This window comes from Anopheles coluzzii, chromosome 2 (genome assembly GCF_943734685.1).
Source record: "Anopheles coluzzii chromosome 2, AcolN3, whole genome shotgun sequence".
NCBI classification, from domain to species: domain Eukaryota; kingdom Metazoa; phylum Arthropoda; class Insecta; order Diptera; family Culicidae; genus Anopheles; species Anopheles coluzzii.
In genome coordinates, this window is record NC_064670.1 from 9,769,735 (window position 1) to 9,797,619 (window position 27,885).

General features: G+C 44.1%; 1 protein-coding gene across 3 annotated transcripts in view; it reads right to left on the minus strand.

The window, feature by feature from the left end:
* Positions 1-27,296, minus strand: part of LOC120950787 (allatostatin-A receptor-like) — a 141,933-nt gene extending 114,637 nt beyond the window's left edge. Inside the window, exon 1 of one of the 3 annotated variants that reach the window (XM_049607488.1) lies at positions 26,101-27,296. In XM_049607488.1, coding sequence (XP_049463445.1) covers positions 26,101-26,649 — 549 coding nt within the window. In that variant the 5' untranslated portion in view covers positions 26,650-27,296. The remainder of the gene's footprint in view (positions 1-26,100) is intronic. The other 2 variants (XM_049607489.1, XM_049607487.1) reach the window with 2 other exon arrangements.
* Between the last annotated feature and the right edge of the window lie 589 nt (positions 27,297-27,885).

Sequence of the window (27,885 nt, forward strand, 5' to 3'; positions counted from 1 at the left end):
GAACGGTTTAATTAATGCTCAACTTGGTTTTTATCTACAGCATCGATAATGCAAAGGCCGGTAGGTTCAGCGAGAGGCAGGCAGTGGTAAAAGAGAACATTTTCAATTAAGATTCGCATCCATTCAAATCGAGCAGCAAACAAAACGCCAGTAACACCGCCGGAGCAGATGTTTCAATCAACAGCGGGTTCGAATGGTAGTGCGATGGTGCACTTGCCTTGGTAGAAATCCGTACACAGTTTTTGATAAACTAATTAAATGCGTCTCGGTCATCAGACGGACGGTGGCTTCGACAGTGTAAGTTCGCGAGAGCTGGTGTCGCTGGCAGCCACACTTAATGAAAAAGGAAAGACGCCAGCGTACTCTCCTTCATGCCTGCGAGCACCACTTCACCTTGGATCTCTTGTGTGGTATGTGTCAAGCGGAATACCACTACTACTTCATCAGCGAAATAGCAACGCAGTGGAAGCCAATTTTGAAGCACGCAGAAGCACAGCTACGAGCTCAGAGCTATCGTCTCTGTCTTTGATCGTACGTTTGTGTTGAATCCTTCCCTTCTTCTCTCTTTTCAATCTACTATTGGATGTATTTGCTGTCCATCGTACCGGTTTCTGAGGGCACAGATCATTCAAAATTAATGAAACACTTCCGCCAACCACCAATGACTGGCGCAATCTTCATCGAATTCCGAAGAATTCCAAACTCCCCTCAACTCAGCCCACGAAAATCAATAAATGCTCATTCAAATATAATTTCATTTGCCCGTCCAAAAAACATCCAATCGCTCCGCTGGCGATGACAAACCGCGCGGTGACACCCAAAATACAGCCGGGCCCGTTCCACTCCTCCCGTCCCCTGATGCGTGACGTCGCTACTTTGCGTAACAAACATTTGCGATCATAAATCATTAATATATTATTGATTATCGTCCCACTAGCATGACGACGGATGAGTGGAAAACGAGTGGGAAACACTCTTCCCACCCACTCCAACCATTCTCGGTCACGATGGAACGAATCGCGCGCGCTCTCTCGAATAGATCGGCCACGGAAATTGGTTAATCGAATTATGAATGACGGAGCCAGAGCGAGTCGATCGCCTGCAGTGAAAGTTACGGTAACTTTTAGCGCGAAACTCCAGAGGGTAGGATTACTTATGCCCGCTAAAATGAGCTCATTTGCATGGCTTTTCCAAACCGACCTCCGAAGGCTGTGAGCTGGTTGCTGCTCCCTTTGGCCGATGTTTGCGTCAGTGTACGGGTGAAACGTTATGCAATTTTTGGTGGAAATGTTCTTTCATTTATTTGGAACGGGAAAATACACGAATGGATTTAAACTGTTTCGGTGCCACGGGGGAAGGAGCAACTATTTGATTATCTTTGCGCTGAAAATGTTATTAAAGAAGGTACGTATCATTTTCCACGTCTCTGCCTTCAATTGAAAAATAGAAAAGCTATTTTGTAAACACACTATGAAAATGAAAAGCGAAATGATCCGATGTCAGCGATTCTGTTAGCAAAATATGCTTTGCAACGCTTGTCTGACAGCATGAAACGACCGTGCCTTAATCATCTAGCCCTTATTCTGGTGTAAAACCGTCATAAGCCAAACACGTGACTGACATCCAAATGGCGCTTTTCGTTTTCCGCTTTAGCTGCACCGGCAAGTGTTGAGGATAAACCCTGATTCAACCTGATTCAAGCGAAACACAAGGCACAAAAAAGGAACTCTCGCAAAACCCGTCAACCGACTGGGCGGACTGTTTTGTGCAACCAAAAAAGAAAAAAATCTTAAAGCTCCCACGGAAACGGAGACCATTTTAATGCTGGTAAGACAGATTTTTTGCACCTTCAGGCAAAGCAAAAGCAATAGGAGAAGAAGTAAAAAATGTCAAACGCTAAAACAAAAGCAAAAAATATTACGCGAAAGGATACGGTGGCTTGAAAGTGCCATTTGCTTAAAACGCGAAGTAAAACATTTTCGTCCGATTTTACAAAAAAAGCAGACAAGCAAACGAAAAGAGAGTGGCCAAAATTCAACACAAAAAGTTCCCACGCTAAACGGTACAAAGGGTTCCGTCCGTACTTTGCCCGTACAAACGCTACGAAACCCGGCGACACAAAGTGCCGTAATTTATAATTTTATTGCCCCGGGAGTAAGCCGAAACCTTCGAAACGATTCTTAATCCTAATGCCACCGGCAGACCGGCCAGGAAGTAAGATGTTTGCCGGATAATCCCACCCTCCGCCGTACAGTCGACTGAAGCATCCATCGCCTCATCTTCATGTGGGCAGAAGGACAAAAGCGTAAAGAAATAGATGGCTTCAGTGTGTTGTCTTGAGCTTTTTTGATATTGAGAAGTTTACTTTCTTTTTGCCTTTTTCCAGTTTGCTCCTTGTTTGCCTTGGCGATGGTGAGATGGATTTCGAAACACCGGGCATTGGAGATCACACTCGGTAAACACACACATAACGGGCATTTCCTCTAACCTCGTGCAAAGTGTCCCTCGGGGAGTCATCAACGTGTATTGGATATGAATCAGCAATGTGGTGCGAAAACGATCCAAACGATTCAACTAGCCAGTGATCATAAAGATGCGATTTCCATTAGACGCATTTATTAGTCTCCTACTGCGGCCGCCTCCATCTAGTCTGCGAGTGAACCCGCTGGCCAATCATCGATAGACCGATACGGCATTCTAGACACGTAAGCCACGTTCAGCAGAAAACAGAACAGGGCTCGTGTGGCGACCCGGGCAAACCTGTTGGATTAAGATTGTGCCGTGTAACGCTGCGTGCGGATGAAAATCGTTTTTGCTCGTTAAAAGTACTGTTCGAAAGTTGTTTTGTCGAGGTCGCCGCAGGGAATCATTAATGTTACGCCTTCAGAATGCTGATAATGTAATATGATTATGAGCTGTTTATGTGCACCGCAGAAGCGAAGTTGTCGACCGCTGTACGACACACCTTTGGGGGCTTAAAATAGCAGCTTTAATCCCCAAACGATGTTTCAATTTTGGTCTCTTGATTATTTTTCAAATGGTTGCATAGTTTAAAAACTCACATATGAACAATAACAATTTGCTAACGCATGCAGACCCTTTATTAAACGCCATCAGCCGGATCGAAACCGGTGCGTTTGTTCACGAGTAGGGAAACACAAACCTCCTGCTGCACTGATAAAAGCGAGTGAACAAAGCCAGCGGACACAGATCCTTCGGGATATCCTCTTCCAGTCCGGTCAGCAGAAATGAGGCCATCCAAACAGCATCGTACAGCTCAACACTTGTTCCGCACTGCATTTCACTGAAATTATGCAACAGAATGTAAACCACCTGTGTGGTTTGTTTGCTACCGTCTGCTACAGCTGTTGTTGGCTTTCGAATTAACTGTTTTCACCCTGCCAGCTGCAGCGCTGGAACAAGTCGCCTGCACCTTTTGTTTCGGCCTCATCTTTCACCACCATGCCCATGTGGGAAGCAGGGTCGAATGCTGTGGCCCAATTTGTTGGGTTAAATGCAAACATGCATCGGAAAATCGAGGCACAGGGTTGTTGAGCGTAGTCGGATGGTCGGGAATGGTTGACGGTAGCGTTGATACGGTAACAATCGAGTGCGAGTTCCATCGAGTACTGTGAAAACCACTGTGAAGCAGGTGTGATGGCCTAACTGGTATCTATTAACTGATATCTTTATCTTTATAAATGGAACGTTATGCACAAGAAAACTCGGAAAGGGATCGGAGGCACGCATGGTATTATGAGGTATAAAATCCCTAGATAACTTGGGTGCATAACTCAGACCCGTCTGTTTTTGGGAGGCAGAGAGGTTGTGAAACGCCCCTACCACTATAACAACGCAAAATACCTTATCATCATTGTAGTTTTGTGCCTGCCCGGTTGCATGTAATATTCATTAGAATTTTAATTGCTTATCCTGTACCTGTGAAGCGTTCACAACTACACAACTCGAACTTTCTGTACAGCTTTCCCGAGCTGGCAGAAAATGGATGAAAGAAAAAAAGTCCTGAATTAAGTTTACGTATGCCACAAGCGCGCCTTTCCTCTCGAGAGGACTAGCAACGCACACGGCGAACGAACTGTTCATTTCCTTGTGGCTTCATTGTTTGAGCTGTGTAAAGTGTGTAGGACCGCCACCCTGTGCTAGTGTAAAGAAAGCTTTTCCCATACCTACAGTAAGGCTTTATCAGTAACGGTTGGTGAAGAGAGAATATTTGCAAATTTCATCCAAACCACTGGACAACCTCTTTGTAACGGATGTTTGTTTTGGCTTAACATCACCTACCACCGATTGCTTCTAGTTGCTAGGGATCGTTCCTATACAATAAATGTCCGTCCGATATGAGCACACGCGTTTGTTCAGCTTCGTGCAGGTTGAGCCCTTTATCGTCCGACACTGGGCATGGGGGTTTGGGAACCATTTTCTGCACGATTTTTCTCCACTTGCAAAGTAAACTACTCCAACCAAGTTTCATGTGCTGCATGCTGTCTCCGCCAGAGTAAACACTGAATGCTGCCATGTGATAAAGTTACGGGAGGAGAGGCAAATCGGCGTGATGTGATCGTGAAAGCACATGCTTAAAGCCTGTATTATAGCACGTTTATGTCTACTCACTGCATGTGATGAAGGGAGAAGAACGGTCCATGCCCGGGAGGAAAGATTGGGTGTAATTGAATTTTTCTGGTAGCGACAGTTGCTTGTACAACCAGCAACCCTGTGAAGAATGTTGTCGTTCTTGAAATAGTTCTGTTTTTTTTTCACTGCTTCCACTTACTTTGTACTTCATAGTGTAAGCGTACTGCAGTACTGCAACCATGTATCGTGCAGGTTTTTGCAGTGCAACTGCAAGGCGTTGCGGACCATAATTATGAGGACGTGCGTGGTCGTTGAATAACACAAGATTCTGAAAGGAAATTTGGATGGCGTGATTGTTGTTTAATAGTAAACACACTTAGCAGTGCACAATTTCAATGCCGACTTCGAGCATACAGGGCTTAATTAGCATATTACACAATTTGCTGCACTTACGATCAGCAAACCACCACCGATTAGTTTTTAATTCTTGACATTCAAGGTTAATATTGTGACTTGCTGATGGATTGCATTATTATGCCATAATGTTAGCGCAGTTTTATCGATTAAAACGAACTAAATAGTAAAAACTTGTTACAAAATATTTTACGTTTGCCTTATTTCAAGGATTATTCTTTGCGTGAAGCTCTAATCAACATTCTTGCATCAAATGCTGAATCAATGATATCTTATATGGCAAATAGTTCATATTTTAGACAAATCAAACGCAAAACTGTCATGTGGATTCTGGTGAAACTCACAAGGCACCATGCGTCTCCACCAACAGTAATAAAGTACCATGCGACTCGATGCGTAGTACAAATCATTTTCAATTGCATTAGTTGGAAAATCAAAATGAAAATGAAATCGAATTATTTACTAAAATTGAAATGTTATCTAACCATTTTTTACTATAACTTTTATTACATAAACTAACACGGGAAAATGCAAAATAAATCAACCATGAAAGTCTGAAGCGCAAATGCATTCTTTATTTTGTGCTACTTAGCACAGAACCTTTCCAAGTAAAATACACAATACAATTGATAGCAAACTCCATAACAACGAACGCCGGTCGCTGGACGATAAATCAGCATAAAATGTAGCCCGAACCCAACGATGATGAATTTACGATCGCACCCGTTCGCTTCCACTCGAACCAGGTCTACCTTTACTCGTTAGTTGCGCAGTAAAATGTAACTGTCACGCTAGCACAAGCAGAACGCTGTATCACAGCACTTTCGCTCGACCATAAATCGAAAAGACTAAGCAAGATTCTACATTCTTGCATCGTCATCTTTGCAACGCAATCAAAGTCACGTTTAGCTGTCTACCGGAGCGCTGGCAGTTGTTCTGGTGTCCTGTTCTAACAATACTGCCGTTTTCCCCCAACCAAGAACGATGACAATCAACCAGCAAGCACACGGAAGCTAGTGTGTCTGAGCAAGGATATGGAACCATCAACAGCGAACGCTTCAGCAGCAGCAGACCCAGAAGCTTCAGCGAAAACTCATCATTATTCTGTCAGTCTGGTGAGCAAATTGATTCCGATGCCTCACACACCGTGCCACCAATCAAAATGCTTCATTGACAGCGCACCCAGTTTGCTTCGTGCCTAGCCTAAACGTACTAAAACTGGAAGCGATTTTGCACATTCGTTTCTACATTCAAGTAAACACAGGCAAACATTGCTCATTTACTGCACCACCAACTCCAACCAATGGTTTCTCCACGCGATGTGAAATTCTCAATACACGGTCACCAACAGTTCCTATAAAAAAAGAGAGACAGAGAAAGAAGAAAAGAGAGACAGAGTAGCATCAACTGCCTGTTCCAACCGAGCAATTCATTTGATGTTGTTTGTTTTCGTTATTTTGGTGACCACATTTTGCAACAACATTCCATCACCACTGACATCATCACCACCACTAACACCAGCAAATACACAAAGCCAGGGCGAACGTGTCGGGTGTCTTGAAGAGGGCGTCCTGGGGGAAAGATTAGTGGTAAGTGGCAAGTCCGCAGCGTCGCGCTACCGTAGCTGTCAAAATTAACAGCTTCGGTGCACATAAATACCCCTCCGTTTTGCATCCTCCGACCTGTGTCTTCCTCTAGTCCACCCCACCACCTCCCATCATTTTGGAACGGAAACCGGGAAGCTCGCTCGCTTCCGGTTGTGCTAACGAGCTGAAAATTATCCACCAAGTGACCGGGCGAATCGAACCGGCAGACTCTCCGGCTTTATCCAAAGATGTGAGTCTGGGCGTGAAGGAAGCAGAGCCATCGAGTATCAGTATCGAAAAACATCGCAGCACACAATTCGTCGCGAGAAACCCTCCCCTATCCGATGCTTTCGTGCTCGCGCTTTCTCGGGGCATATCTCGAGGCGCTAGGATCAATTTCGATTGAAATGTACTGGAGCGTAAGGAGAAAATCGGAAGAAAATGAAATTTCCTCCCAGCGTGCAACAAGACAACGTCAACCGGTCCTCCCGCTCGTAAGAAGGTGGTGGGAATTTATGTTTTCGCAAACGGATTTTGTGCCAGAATTCACCACTGAACTGAATTCACATCAGCATAGACGACGAAACGAAAAGAACAGGTAAGATGATGCGCTTCATATAAAAACAAATATACTGTACTACTTTGGGGATTACAAAACAAATTCCAGTCTTTTGTAGAACCTTATGGCCCCATCCATCATTAAAGGTAACAAGGAATTTCAACCAATCTTTCAATCGCAACCCGTAGCCACTCGAAAAACACGGTGCCTATTGACATCACAAAGCTACGAATGCAAAAAATTTAAAAATAGCGGAATGCAAATAACATGTCACTCGAGGTAAGTGCAAGTGTTCGCTTACAACAAAATATCACTAAAAAAGGGTAAAAGCTTTACCCGGGCAAATAACAACACAGCCGGTTGGACAGGTATGGAAAAATTTATTTTTACCGATCGGGTCGAGAGCGACCAACAAGGTTACAAACCGAGTCGAAAAATATGTTACAAAACCGACACGCCAAGGGCTCTCGAGTTGGTTGGCTGGTCTGTCGGGGGCTTGAGGTTTTAGCAGCCATTATTTTTCGTTTCATTCAGTCCAACACAGGCGCGGTAAGGCAATTTGACCAAGCGACACGCGTACCTACGGACGGGGGAAGATTGGCCCCGTTTATCCGTCAGACCTGTTACGGTTAGATGGAATCATGCATATCACTCAGTTCAAAGGAATGCCGAAATATGCCCAAAAGGCTCTACGGTTCTACGGAGAGTAGGGGAGGCCAACTTCTTCGAATCTGGGGCCACTTTCGTACGTACGCTGAAGAAGCAACAATAAAAAAGGAAAGATCCTCAAAATGGCCGTCACGAGTGTGTCTACTTTTCAATCACCGAACGATTACCTTCCCTTTTTTGTGATTCTTCGGTATCGACTGGGTGGAATGTTGTGTGTGTGTGAGCGTCGGAAAACTGGTGACGACTTAACAGATTGCAACCCTCCGGCGTAACATACGGTCCAAACATATTCATGTCCCGTGTCCGTGCAACATTCACATTCACGCGTCGAGTGGCACACTCTGATCGACTCACCATTTACTCGGCAATCGAATCTGCATGGTCCAGATGGTTGAGTTTTGAGGACTTTCATAGTGATTCGCCCCCATCTTCCTCTTCAGGGCAGATAATCGTTTGTTAAACGTTTCCACATCGAGATTGGTATTTCTTTGGTGTGGTTGTATGTGTTTGTGTATGATATCTTCATTTTGGCTGTGACAACTATAAGCTTTCCTCCGCTAACTGGGTCACGGTTTCAATAAATTTGGTATTTACATTTTCACTTGTCCAGCCAGCGAACCATAAATCAGACAGCGCACAATATGTGTCCTGCACATTCGCAAACAAACCGTTTCGAGCTGTGCGTTTATTGGTTTCAATTGGGAATTTTACGCAACCGTGAGTAGCGGGAGCTTTGCCAGTGTCCCGCGTTATAAAATATGAGCTAGCGGCTCGAGGCAATTTCTGCACCATTCAATATACAAAAGGCCGTTCATATTTATTGCGATATATCTTTCGCAGAGCAAAAATAGCGCAATCTTCTCTACATGCGATCAGACGACAACCAAAAGTTAAAAAAGCTGAAGATTATTTGCGAAAATATGTTTTATCGGTAGCTCGCTTAAGTTCAATGAATTTCTCACATATAAAAGGTATTTTCATATGGTTTCGTTTTCTAGTATGATTGTCAAGGTAAAGCTGCAAGTGATTACGAAACTTCACTTTAACAGAAATTCGTTTCCGTAAATATTCTTCTGTTTTATTTTCCATTTAAGTGACTAGACTTTTAATTAGTGACTCAATGGATTTGAACCACCATTCATTAAGCTAATGAGTACGCACAGTTGAAAGTCTAGAATTAATGCTTCAAATATGATAAATGTACTTTTTTGTTGTTGTAGCATTCTTTTCATCGTGGGGCGTAGGCATTTCTTAGACCCTCGCGTCTAGTATTTGCCTAACTCAAGCACAATGAAGCGCTACATCTTAATCTTGCCTTTCCGATTACGATTAACAGTCATTTGCCTTTCGTTTGAAAGCGTTCCAGATTGTTGATTGTTGTTTGCTGTGCAATCTTTTCTTAAGCGCACAGTACCCGCTACACTTGAACGGAAACAACAACACGCACAAAAAAACAATTTTGGAAAAGATTGACGATTTTCTCAGAACGGTACCACCATTATCTTTGCTTTCTCATCGTGGGAGCGCCGCTAAAGACTGCAACCGGCGTCTTCAAAAAGCTCTCCACCCACCTCCTCATCTAATCCCTCACACGCCTTGTTGCTTAAGGGGTGTCCCCCATATAAAACAGCAAGCAAACATTAGCCTCGGTCCTGTATTTCCTATTACACGCTGCCGTGGGTTTGCATTTACATTCGACATCGCGAACGTCGTTGTTGTGGCGCATTAGACCCTTTGAGATATCGTCGTAGATTTGTTCGTGGACAAATTAAAAACAGGAAAACGACCGAAACAATCCTACCGAAAGCTCTGCATTTGATTGCCCCAAGATAGACCGTAAAATGTTTCAGGAGACGGGGTGGGAGAGGAACGAGAAAGCCAGATAAGTGCGCTGTAGTATTGGATTGTTTAAGGTCGGGGGACAGAGCTGCCATACGAAAATATGCACAAAACACACACAAACACAGCGATGGCAATTCGCACAAGACGTTTAGGAAAACTCATTTCACATTTCCCCTTTTCGGAAAAGGATCGCTTTGATGTTTGATGTGGGAACAGCATATCAAAAGGGGATTTGGTTTTGATCCGTTAAATCGAAATCCCACAACCCATCGTTGGGAATGATCTGTAGAGGGGAAAGAGGGCAATCATTTTTCCGATGTCACTTGGGAAAGCACAGAAAAGCTGCAGTCAAGCATTGCCAACAAATCGTCATGCATTCTGAAAGAGTATTGCAATAATTCGCAATGACAGCCGGTTGTTGACGACGAGCAGGCCGACAGGGTTCTTTTGACGACCGGAGAATCGTCTGCGTATGTGTGAATGTGAGCTTTGAATAGGCTCGACTAAAAGTCATAAATTTCAAACGTGTGTATCTGGCGTTGCGATAGAATTTGCGGTCCTACGCAGGTACAGGAGCCGGCTCGCTGCCGTTGGTAGCCAAAATTCATTACTCAAAAAATGGCTCTTATTTTCAAATAACTTCGACCAACGGGGCGCAACACCCTCAGGGGTCATTCAATCCACGCACACTGTCCTCACCGGGTCCGGGCAAAGTTCAGGCGATTGGGGTGAGAGGTTTGCTTTTTTGTTGTTTTTGTGTTTTCCTTCTTTTATTATCTTTGCTTGCTTGCTTGCTTACTGCTTGCTGCTTGCTGGTCAAAACGAAAATGTTTCCATCGTTCGATGATCTGATCACGAGCTGGAGAACGGCTCAAATAGCAAAAACACGTTTACCTGATCGTTTTACGCACCATTTCATAGGGCAAGTCATTCTGAGAATCATCATTTATTTGCAATGGAAAATGGACGTTTCTCTACCTTGCTTTCCACACCACGGCAGTGGTGACTGACCGATAATGCTTGTTTTCGTTTCAATTCAATTCGGCTGGGGGAATGTTGCAAATTGGAAATATATAACTACTTTATTGGAACCTTCCCGAACCACCCCAATCAAACGGATCAACAGAATGGTTTTAGATGATACTCGTTTTTTGTCCACGACAATTTTGAAATTTCCAACGATTGAGTTGAAAATTTTATTTCGGGTTTTGCTGCTATGGTTTCTCTTCTTTTTTCGCTTTTTTGCGCTACTAAATGCAACTCATCCTGGCATTAATGCAAAAGAAAGCATTGGATTAGGGTCTGGTTTTGAAAAATGCAACCATCACTATATCCGCATCTTGCATCCTTCTTTGTTGACCTAGTTTTTCCTGCCTTTCACTCACTCTCGGTCTCTTTTTCTCTCATGCAGTGTAAGCACCAACGATCATCGGCTTCCGCGTAACGAACGCCACATATTCTTCCGCCCGATTGACGACAGACTTGTCGTGGTGTGCTCTCTGTCCCCAATGCCGACACACCCAGTCCAGTGGAAGAAAGAGACAGCGAAAGAGCGGGAACGAGAACGAGAGCGTGTGTGAAGGGTGTCTGATTACTCGCACACGATGACGCTCATCCTGCTCGCGTCAGCATGTCTGCCTAGGGCAACCCCGCAGAGTGTAAGTCAATACCGAGGGGACCCGACTCGCCATTCCATCCTGCATTTTACCCGCTTCACAGGAAAGTGTAAAACTTCATCAACTCCGCACTGGGTCATGGACGCCGGGGCGAATCCAGTTAACAACAGTGCCAGCTCGGGATGAAAGAAAAAAAAATAAAAAGAGCAGAAAGCGTCAGAAAATAGCATATGTTGTCGCCCGATGAGCTCCAACTTCAACTTTTCCCGTTGCTTGGTAACTGCCGGGTCGTGGCCTTCGTGTTCAAGCTATGACTCCGACTAACAAGCTTTTGACGAACGCTTTGCTTTTGTTAGATTTTTCTACGTTTCATTTTTCGGGCACGTTACATCAAAAGGTGAAACGCATTTCTCCGTACTTATGTTATCAGTTACGAAGGAAAACTTTTCGCCGGAAGCGCATGGTGATGATGATTTTAACTAGTTTTGTTATACAAGCAATAACTTAAGAGTAAGTAAAGGCTTGAGAGCTAGCTTTTGCAATTGCAATATATTATTAGAAAAAGGGAATAAACGATTTGGATAAAAAATATGAAAGCAACCGCATCTATCTCCGATGACCTAAAAAATCGATTGCCCTTCCTTGTTCGCACTATCTATATAAATTAAGCTCGTATCGTCGAGCGTGTCGGAAAACTCATTATACGGGGTTGGTTTTATCGACCACGAGGGTTTTCTCCCCTTTTTTCTATTCCTTTTTCAGGTGATTTTGTATCGAATCCACAAAATTTCTCCCGCCTTTCACCTAAAATGATTGATGGCCAATCGATGGGAAACGATTAGCTGCGCATTTTTTTTTGTTCCATTTACCGGTACTCTCTTTCTCTCTCCGTATCCTTTGCTCTCAACATTCGACATCTTTTCGAGCATGTTACAACCTACACTCATACTAACACTTACTTTCCATTCCATCAGGATCCATTCTCAACAGTCAAACCTTTTCCAACATTTGACCCAATACGTGGAAAATTGTGAAAAATATTTGCTTTCCTAATGGTATCGAAACGGGTGCCTACGTTTCCTTCGTTACCTTTTTCCTCCAATCGCCATGCTAACACGGTTTATCACAAGAAAATTGTTTACCTGGAAAAGAAATGAACCGAATAGACAAACTGCCGGAAGGTGACTCAATAAAGAAACGGGAAAAGCCGTCAAGGATCAATACACGGTTCTCGATTGCTAGAAACTTTCTGTCGTCTGGTCTCGCAGCCATTAATAGTGCACCAAATCCTTCTGCTCAAATCGGTTCCGTCTGCCTCCGGTCCACGCCAACCGATGCCGTTTGTGCTCAATTTTTAATATTAACTCGGTGTTAGATATTTCTTTAAGAAGAAAAAAAGTTCTCCCAACCAAACGGTAGCAAAAGCACCATAAATAATCTTTCTTCTCACCGGATTCTGTTCAACGCTTTCTGTGCATTATTGAACGAAAATATTGCAATGTTCAACCTTGTTGCACCCGCGTCACCAAAATAAGTACATAAGTTTTCCAGTCTGAACTTTCCTCGGAGGGTTTGAATGCTGCACAACATTGCTGCCTAAGATGAACGAAGCAACGCGGGGCCAGCGTGACGTCAATGCATCAAGCAGTCATAATTTGGACTCCCGCAAGGCACCAGCGTCTATAGTTTCACCGGTCAAGGTCACGTTCTGGGAAGGTGTTTGGACAATTCCGAAGTTTGTGAACAGGCAGGCATGCACAGGTGTTCCTGTTTCACCTTTCGTAACCACTTTTACTTCAAAATTATCAAAAAGCTGCTGCTTCTACTGCTAATGTTTGCGGGTGCCTAAAGGAAGAATTGTAGGTTCAAACATACGCACATACACATTCATATTAACTAGAGGTTGAAATTGAAAAGTGGTTAAGCAATATGTTGACGTTAAGCAGTAACCCACCGAGTGACAGCACCCTCCACACTGTCTCCGAAAGGTGAGTCCAAGCAGCAATACCCGGAGCCGCCTGGAATCGTACCAAGTCCGAATTATCCGCAGTTGCCGAGACAAAGTTGTGCAATTTCGGAGTTCGAGAGGGAATCAAAGTTTACTGGAATCGACCGAAGTCGACGGGAGTCAGTGTGTCGGAGTTGGAGACGGCCGGTGCAAGGATGCTGTCGCAAAGTATTGCTGTCATCGCTGAGCGATATTCTTAGAAACAAAGGTCTGTTTACGAAGAGAACGCGCAAAGGAAAAGACAATAAAAAATAAAACGATATGAAATGCCGTACTGCGGGTGAGTCCTACTTTGGACGACTTCAACTCTGCATGATTTCGTCTTTGAATGAATCCGTCAGGTACGTCAGGAGCCTGATGGTTCTGATTTAGCTGAAGTCAGAATCGAACTTACAATTACCGGAATTAATTGCCGGATTTTTAAGTAATTTACGCTTTGTCCGCCAGCCTGACGTCTCAGTTTTTTGAGTGAGTAACGCATGGCAAGAGAGCGACGCGAGCCACAATGTCTGGTGTGATTGATATCACCCTTTTGTTGGATTGCGATAAGTGACGTAGCACATGTCGATCACGTTCTCTCTTGCCTGCCTGATTAGTTCTTAAGAGAATTACTTTGCGTCAGATACAAAACTGAGCGCTGAGCGAATTCGTTTAAGCCTGCGCTTCAAGTGTTAAACACACACACACAGGCAAACACACCACCATTTCCATTCTTGGGTCCTGGTCCATGATTGATGAAGATACATTCATCATGACCACATTCCGTTCCATTCCACTATCACGTATTATCATCTTCCTCACATGGTCTTTTCTCATTGCACCTCCTTCTAGAACACATCGACTGATAACAAACAATAAGTTTAATCCAAAGTTCAATAAGTTTAATCGCGGAGTTTAATTAAAATAAGAGCTTTTTTATTAACCGTATCGAGCGAGGAGATACCGTTAGACGGAGGAAGTAATTCTCGGGAGACAAGAACAAAAAATAAATCCTGAGGTTATACGAAGATGAAAAATGAGTCCCTCCACCAGCATTTTACCCCCACCATCTCTTAGAAGTCGCTGACTGGTTTCTTTCTAGCACGGGTTTCGTGTCGATAGCGATTTTATATGTTGGCACCTACCATTCAATGGGGAAGTTGGTTTTACTACCATCGTCACCACCACCACCATCGGCTGCCAGTACACTGGAAGTGAATTCAATTTTGTGTAACAATAACGCCAAAGGCATTTTCATTATTTCCCGCACCTGGTCTTGCTCTAACCTTCCTGCCTGGGTCTTGCCTTCTAATCGAGGTCGCAATGTGCGCGTTCGCGCTTGCACAAACATTTTTCGAGCAGCATGGGTGTGCCGGTAATCGTTAATCGAAATTAATTCATCCCTATACTCGTCCACTGCACCTTCCCTTCGACTAAGACATGCTGGGCACATCAAACGGTAGGCAGCAAAAACAACACGCTCGTGCGATGCTTTAAAGCAAACAACGGAACACAAAGGGCCCCAAAATCGGAAAAACAGTATTTTACTGTACTCCTGACCCGTGGCCTCGTGCAGAAGCACCTGCTACGGAAGATAAAGCGAGCGGAACCAACGAAGAAGTAACCAACAAAAAAGCGAAACAGTCTCGCGCACAACGAGAAGCTACGATCGCATTTATTCTATGGCCCAGATTCTATGACAGCCATATCGTGCTGATGGGTCACATTGTCTACGAAAGCTTTAAAATGAAAGATAATGTCATTTATTTTCAGGGATTGTAAGCGATTATAGAAGAGTTTTCTCTATAATCAAACTCATTAAACTATAAAAAATAACATCGCTGTGTTACTTTTGAGTCCAACCGATTTTATGCTCCCTCATAGCTACCACAAAACATAATACACAATCCTTTTGTCTGACTGCATTAGCATCAAAAACTCATACAACCGTAACCAAACCCAAGATATATGATACTAACACCTTCATGTGAAAACAAAATACACCACAATTTTCATCCCCGTCGCTTCTGTCTCCCAATGGAGAAAGGTCGCCTCCGTCAAGGCCAACACGAGCATCGGCAGTAGACCGTCCGTTATGCTGATTACGGCACGATTACGATTCCCAATTGGCCAATTTGAGGAAGGACCCGAAACAGTGGAACCCAACCAACCACCGCCACTTTCGACAACATCCGGAGAAACCCAAAAACTCACACAAAAATTAGGTTAATTCAACGACTCTCCCTTCCGTGCCCGTTTCGTTACAGTTCGCAACGCTACTATTTACTGTGGAAAATGAAAACAAAACTAAAACATGAAAAAGCTTCCACTTTCCACTGTAGATGCCCGAAACGGTAGGCGTGCACACAAAAACACCACACTCACTCAGAAAAACGCTTCATCGTTTCATTTGCGGCACCAAACATAGCCCTGATGGCGCTTCTAAACCGAGTCCGTATCGCGGTCTGTCGTACGTCATTGGCTAAAAAAATGGAGGTATAATTTTAACCCCCCTCCCCCCCCCCCCCCCTGCTTATCTGGCCTTTTCAAACCTTGGCGGGATGTTATATGGGTTATATGGGATGGAAGCAAAGTTTGGGAACGGCTATGGTTTTTTTTTCATTTTTTGCCTATCAACGCATGCCTGTCTGGGTTGAAATGGTGGATATGAAATGCGAAACAACAGCAATAAAAACGCTTCACTTATTAACAACGTTATCAGGGAACCACATTTATCTGCGTAAATCTCACTGCAATAATCTCGGACCTTCGTCAGTTCCCCGATGCCCGAACTCAGGGATACGTTTTGACCTCAATTCAACAGAGAGAAGGCAAACAAATATCAAAGTAACGACAACTGAAATGACGTGCTCACAACTAAATTCAAAGGATTCAGCTTAAATCAACAATGGCAAACGTAGTACGGGTAGAATAATGAGGATCAGTTTTGCAGATGGATGTTTGTAATAAATTTAAATGAAACTTACAAAAAGCTACAATACCGAACAGGTCTGGCTACCGTGCTACCATGCTTTCAAAGCGCCTTTGCTCTCAGTGTTTATCCTGTGGATTAGTTACGGTCTGTTGACTTATGCAGCCTCATTAGTCACAATACGAAGTCGTAGTAAGGTGGTTTGAAGGGAATTGAGCCAGAATCCATTTATGGATAACAATATTCTTTTCAATTGTGCTCCTAAGGTAGCTCTAGATCCAAATAAATCGCTAAGGCACAGGATGTATGCGTGGCAAAAATGTTTATCGTGATGGTGATTATGAAGGTTTGTTACAAAGAAACAGCTCGTGTGTGCCTCTAGCAGTGGTTTCTATCAAACATCTTAAACCCGTATGATCTAGAAACCATTTTAACTAACTGTATATAACTAACTGTAACTGTATATAACTGTGATAACTGTAATACCACTTTCAAATATATACGTTAAACCTTAAGTTTTAACACGGTGATATGTCATGATTGATAACAGAAATTTAAGGGAATAAATTTATTCAATGTCCTCCAAATTGAAATCCATTCATTTGCTCATCAACCATGGAATGTTAAGGTTTCTATTCAGCAATTGATATAAACAAACTGAACACAATTTGTGCCGGTAGATTGGGTAGATTCCATTACCTTTCGTTTAAAGCACTAAACTTCATATTCTAGATTGTTTCATTTTTAATGAACGACATGAAAATGATGTTTAAATTTTCACTTAAAACTACTTTAATTTCACAAAAGAGCATAATGATTTTTTTGCACATACACTCCAACTAAAAATGTCGTTACATAAAATCGCGTACTATTAAACAAAACATTACGTTTCACTACGACAAATCGTCAAAATCGGCTCACAAACCATTTAACGGTAATAGATTGCCCTTTTCTGCCTAATGCTGCCTCCTACCGCAACACATCGACACGCTCACACACTGGTTTGTGTTTGATTGAAGGTGGTTATTTATTTGTTTATCTGTAGCAAACGCAGCCAAACCTTCCACTTTTCGCAATCGGTAGGAGGACGCGCGGCACTTCTCAAAAATGGCCCAATTTCCGGAGTATCGCCTCCATACTAGCTTGCGGCCTCCACCCTCCTCCTGTGCCACCACGCCAAATGGTGTCAGATGCAATGGACAAAGCGAATAAATCACACCGATTAGAAAACTAGCGGCCAGGAACCACTGCAGTGAAATAACCGGCGTCGGCAATAATGGAGATTTATGGATGCTGAGCAAATAATAACTCACTCCGGTTGTGAAACTAACGCGTACTGCCATACACACACACGCACTGACACACGCACTACGAAGGGAAGCTGATTAAATTATTTGCTTACTGCTAGCCTTACATATCAATCGGCAGGAGAGCGTGTGTGGAAGTAAGGAAACAATCGCAATGGATAAATTGGTAAAAACAGCCCACAAACAGACATCCGACAGACACATCTGCCACTATCCGTTCAAGAAAATAAACCAGAAATTGGTACCATCTTGGAAATGGGTGAGAGTGAACCATCGTGAGCCCGGATTGCCATGTATGTCGGGTGTATTGATTTCTTTCCAGCAGACGAGCAGCAGAAGCTAACAAGCTCAGGAGCCAAGATAACGGCCTGATGATGCAGCGTATTTTCACTCGAACTCGATCGTGCGTAGGTTACTGGCGTCTGGAAGCGATACCGAAACCATCAACACTGCCTCGTCACAACACTCGCTCAAGCATGAACAATGTCATTGGAGGCCGAACATGAGCCTTGAAAACAACTCAAACGAAGCAGAAATGCCGGTTCGTCAGGGCGAATTAAGAATTATTATTTCATTATACCATTCTCAAGGCTTCACGCGATCGGCTAAGCCTAAATCCAGCTAAGCCATACACCCAGGCTCTATTCCCCCCTGCTTCTCTCCCGGTACACTTTCTGAGCGGAAATTGCCCGGCCAAAAACGAACTTGATTCCGAAGCAACTCGACAAAGGCAACAGACCGAGAATAATGATTTCCGCCTCCGTCCGGTAGAGGAGAGGCGAGTTTAAGCACAGATTCCTCTCCACCCGTGGGACGGAGAAGAAGTTTGTCCAGTTGTCGATGCCAAGATAAATCAACCGTCGGCCCCTTTCCCCATCCTTCCATGCGAAAAGACAAACATCCGGCTAATGGTAAGATGATGCATAACCACCAGAGCAGAGAGAGATACCGAGAGAGCCAGCAACAGCAGCATGGCTACGCGCGGTAACAGGGAAGAAAAACACTGGAAAAAAGGGAACCTAATTATTCGACAAGTTTTCTCAGCTTCCGGCGGAGCTAAGGGAAACATGCTGCCCAGAATTACTTAGAGCGTGTAGCAAAGTGTGTAAGTTTCTACTTGCCGATATTAATTGTACCCAGGGAGAGAGCCAATGAGAGAGTGAGCGAGAGTAGGGCCTACCGGAAAGTGGTCGTTATCAGCAGCTTCGCGTGGGTAATATATTTTAAGGTCCTTCTTCGTCTCCCGCACCAGAGCAGGGAAGACGAAGAAAAATAAAATATCCAACAAGGCAAGATCTACGAATTCAAAGGATATACGTTAATAATACGCACCTCATAAACAACCTCATGCCCATATCCTGCAAACGGTCCCCGTGAAGGGCGGCAAGCGGCGTAAATTAATTCAAACTTTGCTTACTCACGCCTCCGACCCACGCACGCAGTTCAGCGTTCTTTTCCGCCATTTTTATCACGTGCCACCACACAACACAGGGAGGGAGCAAAAAATATGGTCTCCACCGAGGGTCAACTGGTGTGTGTGAGGAGTAAATTTACCAAAATGTGAGCAGAATAATTGGAAGTTTCGGCACTGGCGGATGAACGCCAATTCCGTGTAGAAAACGTTCGCCGAATTTAAGATTTTTGGCCACCCGACAATAGGAGTTTGGGATTTCTAATCTTTTTCTTTTCTTCGTTCTGTTCATTAATTCCAGATTCTATTCAGTGGGCCAGTCGCGACAGAACAGTGCTTGTCTATTGACAAGGGGGGAGGGTAGGAGGACTCTCTTTGGATTGCATCTCTGCGAGCAACAAAAAAATAGCGACACGATCCGAGAAAATGGTACATCCTGACGCTGGAAGGCATTAGGGCAGCAAAAGCTCACTGAAAAGAAGAGAAAAGCACGCACACTCACACACACAAGCAAATAACAACCCGAACATATCCAAGGTCGGCCAGTGGTACAACGTTTTATTATTATCATTTTGTTTTCGGCACTGCTTCACTTTCAGCAACATTAGGCATTGTGCCCAAGCTTGTACAGTCCGTTGGTGGATGATATAAATACGGGGCTCGATATAACAATTTCCCGGCCCACGAGATGTAAAAAGCGCAAGCCTTCAAAGTGTTCGAACGATCCCAGGCTCGTGTTGGACGAACGGAATTGTGAAACTGTCGCCGACATTTTGCTGGGCCGTGAGGATTTTTTTCGGGAGTTTGACCTGCCCTTTTTGGATGATATAATTTCGTAGAACCTTGCCTCGTGGCTTCCCAAGGGTTCGAAAAGCTTTTGGATGGATCGCGCGATGAAGCATTTTAATGCGATTAAAACCGGCGAATTGTCCTGCAAGGCCGTTTCTCCTTCCGCTCAGGCTTAGGTTGCGAGCGGTTGGCGTACCATGTCGCCTTGATGTATCGCCTTGATGATGTATATCTTGGAGAAACCGTTTAAGATGATTTGGGACGCTATTCGCTCTTTTCGGTTTGTAAATCGGTAACCTTTTGTGGCAGTGGCTCACTAATAGCGAGGTAGGTATTAGTATGTTTCAGTTAGATGCAATATTAAGATCGAGATCATAAATTAAGGATTCAATGAATCTCTTTTTCAAGACTATCAGGCTTGCAACACTGTATCTGCCCACACAAAACAAATCTTCAAAAATTGAAAACCCTGCCAATGCTAACCCAATCATTCGGTATCATTGACGCACTAGAATCGATTCGAACTGTAGCCTTTTCGCAATCAATTGGGCAGAAAATTCAGGCATGTTTTGCGCGTCGGCTTTGATGGTCTGAAAGCTCAGTTGCTGCTACAGGGAAGCTTAAACAAGGATGGGGATAGTAAACCATTCTAAGCGTTCGATCGAGTCACCCATAGAGTAACCCATCCCTCACCTCAATTCTTTGAAAAAGTTATTGTGCAAAACTCTTCAAGGTAAATGGCTTCTTCAGGCTGCTTTACGCTCGACCGAACGTGCGGTGCTGACAGTTTTCGGCAATGGCAATTATCATTCCACAATCCTTCGACCTGCGCTCGACCGCTTCGCCGTCTCGGTTCGTTAGGGGGCTAGATGATATAGGAATGGTCTTCCCGCCCACAATCTGCCCACTTCTGCGTTTAAGCCTTTCCGTTGAGCACACGAAGACTGTACGAACAATTAGCTTTGATCTAAAAGCAGATTCCATTGGAAAAAGCCATTAAAATCTGATTATAACCACTACGCTTACTTGAGGCCGGTCCCATCGACGATGCCGCGCAGTAATTAACATTTGTCGGCCAAGCAAATGAACCACTGAACACAGTGCCATTTGAATAGATACACTTTTCGTGTGCTCTTTTACTTCTTCTGTTACGTTCCCTGCTGTCTCTTGCTCCTAATCGCTGGTGATGTAAGCTCATTGGAAGAAGGTGTCTTTTCCATCCCCCCTCCTCCGACAAATTAGACAACTAATTAGTATTCGCGCATCGAACAATAACCGGCCGGTGCAGGATGTAAACGATTTTTCAACGAACTTCTCGTTTAGGATGGGATGGTTGATTTGTTGTTGTCGTTGATGTTTCTTGGCAGGGATTTAAGAGTATACCCGTCTGTCCATCTGCCTTGCTTTCTTCTCGCACCTGCGCACACTGAGCCGGCCGGAAGCTTACGCTGTTGATGCTACTAATCTGGGGCCCCGGTGTTGACAAATTTCTTGTGCTCGTTCTTTTCCTCTTGTTTGTATGGGTATGCGAACAAAGTCCAATCGGTGGAAGATGGTGGTTTATGTTAATTATGATTGACTGGTAACAGGCAAATGTCGACATAATTTCATCAAACCAATCTCAATAAGCTGTGTGGCCGATGAACGGAAATCTAATTATGTTCATGTTCCGTGAGCACACGATAAGACGAGATGTTGTACTTTTTCTGATCGAGTCCAGGGAAACTGCGTCTTATGATCCGCGGTCCGATGGGGTTGATTTTGTTCAATAATTTAATACCAATTCCATTGTACAGTCGTCAACTCGCACGAAATGCCCGTCATGGGATCATACCCTTTATTAATCTTGCTCCAAGTACGAAGGACCTATCCTATCCTTGTACGGATCAAATTTCTACCTTGAGTGACCATTTGACCCCATACGACTTCCAGTTCTGCCTTCAGACAACTAATTTCAACGCTGTCAAAACGACTGACAGATGAAACGACCCTCCAAACAAGCACAGCATGGTGAACTATTTCCAGCGGTTCCTGCACACAGCACCACCATTACGCGCCTGCACTTTCTCAATGCAAATCCAGCCAGCATACTGCTGGTTTATGCAAACAATTTGCATCAAATGCCTTACCTCAACTATTCCATATTCACCATCCTTGGTGGTACACGTTCGCTATCTCGCCCACCATTAGATAAATTGCATTTCGCAAGCCGAGTCCGTCCGCAGCGCACAGAATGTTTAATTCGCATTGTTTACTCATTCCTGAGAGCATCCAGCCAAGAGAAGGTGCCGTTTATTGATACAACGGCAGCAAAACAAACGGTCAGTCGCCACCTGCTGCTGCTGCTTTTCTTTCTGTTTCTTCACCACCATGCCAAGGATGCATGTGCAAGGTGCTTGAATCGAGCAAGTTTGCCCTCGAGAGGTATGGAAATTATACTTCACACAGTCACACACACAAAGAGACTATGCAGCAATACAAGAGCCGAGAGAAAAAGTGAGTCCAATCCAGCAAATGCAATTTACATCACGATATCACCATTGATGGATCTGATTGAACCGAACAAAGCTCGCGAGCATCGATGCGCCCGGTGTTTGTGTTTCTGTTTTCCTTGTACAAATAGCCAGTGGATTTTTTTTTCTCACTCTTGTCCTGTATTTGTCTGTGTTTCCTCCATTCTCATGTGACATAGCTTCCAGCGACAAAATAAAATCCCATTAACACTTGAGCGACTAATGGTGCCGGTGTGTTCCTCAGAAACAACTCCACTCCCCATGCGCCTCAGGTGTTCAACGATGTGTGCATTTGCGCTCACGTTTTAACAACTAAAAAACAACACAGAAAATGTCATCGTTGAAGCTTGAACCAAATTCAATTCACTTGTTGCGAACGAGTTCATTTCGCGCGAGCCTGATAAATGAAAGCGAAGCACTGCGTCGAAGCATACCAATTGCGCAAATGGCTCATCAGGCAGAGAGTCCACAGATCGATAGGCGACGGAATTGAATTAAAAATAGGACTCCTACAGCGTACATGGTTGCTTCCCTTTCCAGAGATGCCTACATCGCACAACATCTTTTCGTCATACCATATCTGTGCCTTCTTCACGCTGTGTGTGCGCAAGTGTGTACACGCAGTCTTTTTGCGTTTGGCAGCCAGAACTAATTGGGTTGCCGCCCGTAGAGGAAAAGCTCTCTGCACACACGCACAATCGAGCCATGCGTTCCTTAGCCTCGGCAAAGTTCACGTATCCTGGAAACTGGGGAGTCTTTGATCTTGGAGCTCGAAATCGAATGTGACACGTGTGTGTACATTATTTTTGGCGGGAAGACAGCGAGGCAGCGACTTCGTGCAGGGAAATTCGTTTCGTACTAGGACTAACAAAATTAGACGCAAGCAGCAGGGCCAGCAACATCGCTAAATACATCAAATCAACGATAAAAAACAAACGTTGTTTATTCGACTCGCATTAAAAACACGAGCATAGAATGCCATTAGCCGACGAGAAATTGGGTTTTACACTGGCAAAAGAAAGTGTCATTAGTACGGGGCCGTGGTAAAAGTATCTGGCAAAGAGGAGAAAAACAAAGCTGAGAGAAAATACGCCCCTTGAATGTGTTCACATCCTATAGCACATCGACTGAACAAAGTGTTTGTGCGCCACGCTAAGTGACGAATGGAGATTCAATAGCTTTTGTAGACACAAACTTCCAATCTTTATTTTTTTGGGCGTCTCATTCACCCTCGTCTCCGGGAAATGTACCAGTCAGCAGACTGAAAAAATACAACTCCTTTTCTGTGGGACGCTCTTAAGTGGAATTTAATTTTCCATTCCGCATCCTGTAGCTTATTCTCATCTTCCCAAAAAGAGCGGCAGGGAGAAGGTGGTTTAATTACATCACCTTAACGATCATTTTTAACAACGAAGAAGGGTTAAGCAAACAGCTTTTGATGCTATTTAGTAACGAGTAAAAATGCTCTTGCTGCAGTAATTTGATAAGCCATTGAATCCTTTTGCCTTTTCGATCACCCTCGTATTGTTCTCTTCCAAACAACATAAACCAATAATAACATTTGATACTGATAACCAATAATGGGGCCCTTCACGATTCTAGTCAGTTTTTTGTATGGAGTTTGACAGTTGGAGGCTGAAATCATGTAAACACTCCATACAAAACCACACAAAAAACTAGCCTGCAATTTTCAGTCTAGATTATTCTAGCTACAAAGCTAGAATTAGATTCGAGTACCTGCTCGAAAACACGGTGTTGTTTACATTTACCCCAAGGTGCATTAAAGAGATCAGGTGGTGGAATCTAGAATCAAAGTGTATGTAGTCCAGGTGGTCTCAAAGTATGTTTTTTAAAACTAAATTTTAATATCACTTTTTGACAGGATGGGAGAAAATTTTTGTTCAAACAAGCTTTCTTGAGGCTTGACGAATACTCAAAACACTCTTAAAATCTTCATTCAGAAGCAGAAGCGATAAAATGAAGGCTGATTCAAAATTCATACACCTTGGGATAAGCCCACCTGTATATTATACCCACTTAGATAGCTGCTCGAAAACTGCTATACAATGCAAACAGCTGACAGGCTGAAATTTAAGCCTACGAACTTGCAACGGAAAGGGCCCCAATAACATGAAATACTGCAGTTGAAACCAGAAATCGAACACTACTTTCGCCCGACACCGATACCCGGTACGGATCAATTTGCTGCTTTAATTATGCATAGTCTCACCGAACGCGAGCCGGTGCGGGAAAGGAATTTGCATACATATTTAAACAGCTAATTAACATACCTCCGACCAGACCATATTAGATAGCAAACGCATCAAAACAGGTGAGGTCAAAGAGGAAGTTATGTTGCGCTCGGCAGTGAAATTTATAATACTGTCACGGCATCAGAGGCTAAAGTAAGACTGGCACAAAAGGGATGCAAAAATAGCGTTGATGCAGTTGTAGCAAAACAGGTTTTGACGCAGTTTGAGCACCGCTAGAACGAACTAATTAAACAACATTAATTACCAATAATCGGCTTTATCTGTTGAATGAACCTGTTCTGGTGCATCAAGGCAATTAGTTGGATTATTTTGAACATAACTCAACAAAACATACGAAGTTTCCTGTTTCCTAGATGAACAGAACCAAATCCAAAGGTTGTAAAGTGCATTGAATCTAAATGTCCTACTGATTTTCTGCTGAATGTTTCCATTTTGCTCATCCTTATCATCACCACCCTTCATGTGTAATGTGATTTGATGGTATCTATTTTCGTTGTATTTTGTTTCATTAGTACTAGTACACCGTGTCAATAAGATAAAACCCCGGCCAGTACAATAACGCTCGTAATGCGTGTCCTGCTTTCCGAGAATTGGCAACAAGCGTAACATGCGTTCTGCTCTGACGCCCCTTTCCCCAGCTCCTATCGCTAATCAATGGCTGGTTTATGGCATCCTAAAACACACGAAAAGTATTGTGACACGTTCGACCAACCATCCGCGCCAGATGGCATCACGGCTTTTCCGTCTCCCGAGTTATCAACGGGTGATGCGGTGAAGGAGTGGTGTTGCTTTCTGACGAATGGAAGGCAGTAGGAGGTTTGACAGTGATATGAAACACAAAACAAACCTGCTGTACACAACCATCAACGATATGACGTTGTGTCAGAGTGTGTGTTTGAGATGGAGAGAAATAGAGAGAGAGAGAGATAGCGAGAGGGAGAGAAAGAGACAGAGAAACAGGAAGAGAGAGCGAGAGAGGGAGAAACAGAGTGAGAAAATACGCACATTCTATCATTGCATTCCATGAACGACTGAGGTGTTCTGGTGCGTTTGTTGACCAGAGCGTAGCGATAACAATGATTCAATCGTACGAAGTAAGTGAGAAAAAAAGAACGAACAAAAACACAAGCATCACTGATAAACAAACACCAAACAACAAGTGGATCCCCATATTGCAGTCCTTGAGTGCGCGTGTAAAGAAACATCACGAGACGAAACCACGAATATACATAGAATGCGAATGATTGGCACACGCTCGAGGTCTGGCGTTATCGATTTACATGGAATCCGCATCGGGTGGTGGATTGCTGTGGAAGTCTCCTTTCCATGTTCAAATTGTAGTGTTTTTGTTGTATTTTATTGTATACCCCTTGCTTAATCGTGCCCTTCGTTCATTGCTCTTATCGGCTCCCTCTTGCGGTATCGGGATCCGATATGAAATTACAGGCTATAAAAAAACCGTTCCCCTATCGTAGCCACTTAGCTTTGCACAAATATCTTAATTCGCTAAATGCAAACTCTTCTGTTTGCGTTCTTAGTTGTAGTTATTTCGGGCTGACGATAGAACAAATATAAACGAGGAAAGGACGGCGAATCCCACACTACTCACATTGATTCCGTGCGCAAACGACACCGGTAGCCCGGTGGTGATGATCAGCACCCAGAGGATCGTTATCGCCAGCACGGTATTCCGCTCCGTGCGTATGACCATGCTCGCGATCGGATGAACCACGGCGAGAAACCGATCCAGGGACATCAGCACGAGCGTGTAGATGCTGGCGTGTGCCGTCACGACGATCAGGTACTGGACGCTCTTGCACCATAGCTCGCCGAACGGCCAGGACGCAAGCACGTAGTCGGTGGCAGTGAACGGAATGCAGAACACGACAAACAGCAGATCCGCGATCGCCAGGTTGATGATAAGCAGGTTGGTCGTCGAGCGCATCTGTGGGTTGGACAGCACAACCAGCACGACGAGCGCATTCCCCAGCAGCCCAGTAATACCGATAAAGCCGAAAAAGATCGCCACTATCGTGGACACGATCATCTCCGTCTCGTCCTCGTGCGACATGGTTGGACCGGCGTCGGTACTGAACGCAGACAGATTGTACCGATTCGTCGCATCCATCAGCATCAGCGTGTAGTTCTCGCTTACCATTGTGATTGAGTTGTCGGTTCGGTCAGATTTGTTTGTTTTCTTCTCACTTAACACTGCACAGCTACAGACGCTCACACAGGCACGCGCACACACACACACACCCCACTCAAACACATGGCCAATTTCCCTAGCTCATCTTAACTTCCAGTATTCTTCAAGAGTAAGCTTCACATATTATTAGCGATCACTCTATTGGCTTCAATATTAAATTCAACGAACATCGGAAAAACCACCCAGACCACATCAAACAGCAGGTGCAACAGGTTGAAAGTTAACCAAACCTCCCCATGCACCATAAATCACAAACAATGGTCGTAAAATTTTTGCTCCATATTTATTCTTTCCACTACACGCACACTTACACACTTAATGCCTCCATCTTGCATGTCGTTTGAACGGACGAACTCTACGAACTGCCACTAGTAGGACTGCGGTTGGTGGAAATCACGCTCGCACTAAAAATCACCGCAACCACCAGCAGCAGCGGATGTCAACCATGAACTGAAGCAGTCTCGGAAAACCACCCTGAACCCGAACTGTGGGTACGCACGGGAGGAAAAACATCGCCGCCGACTCGGACTCTCCTGGTGAGCGAGAACCGTGGCGCGATGAGAGAGCGCTTGGCGGTTCCAGCACGATTGGCCCGCATTTTACGCTCCGGAATGGCAACGCGTTTCCACCCACCAGACCAACTGGTAGCAAATGTTATGCTCTTTCGTGATTGCTTTGACGGCACTGATACGGTGGTCGTTTTCATGAATGAAATCGTGAGCACGCATACACGCACATGCGTTCACATACACGTAAAACTTTTTTTCGTAGGTGCCCGTGCCCATCGCAAGCGTGTCTAGCTATGGTAGTGGCATGTCAATCTTCAGCATGTGGTGTACCCTTTAGGGTAGTGACACCATTATCCTACAGGTTCCAAAAGAGGTGTGAACAGAAGTGTAACTAGTCGACTATGCCCGTATTATCACTTTCGATCCTAATGATATGGGCCTTTAAACTGTAAGAAATAAAAATTCACGTATTTCGAATTCGCGTAACTTGGGAACAGACTGTAACATACTTTAAATTCACCCGGTTCACGACGCACATCTGCTGCAGTTCACCTTTAACGAAATTGGACAGAGAAAACAAGAAAAGAACTAAAGAAAAAAGAGAAAGTTAAAGTCTGAAAATAGAAGGAGAGAAAAGAAAAAAGGAAGCTGGAAAGAACCGTAAAGAAAGGAAATA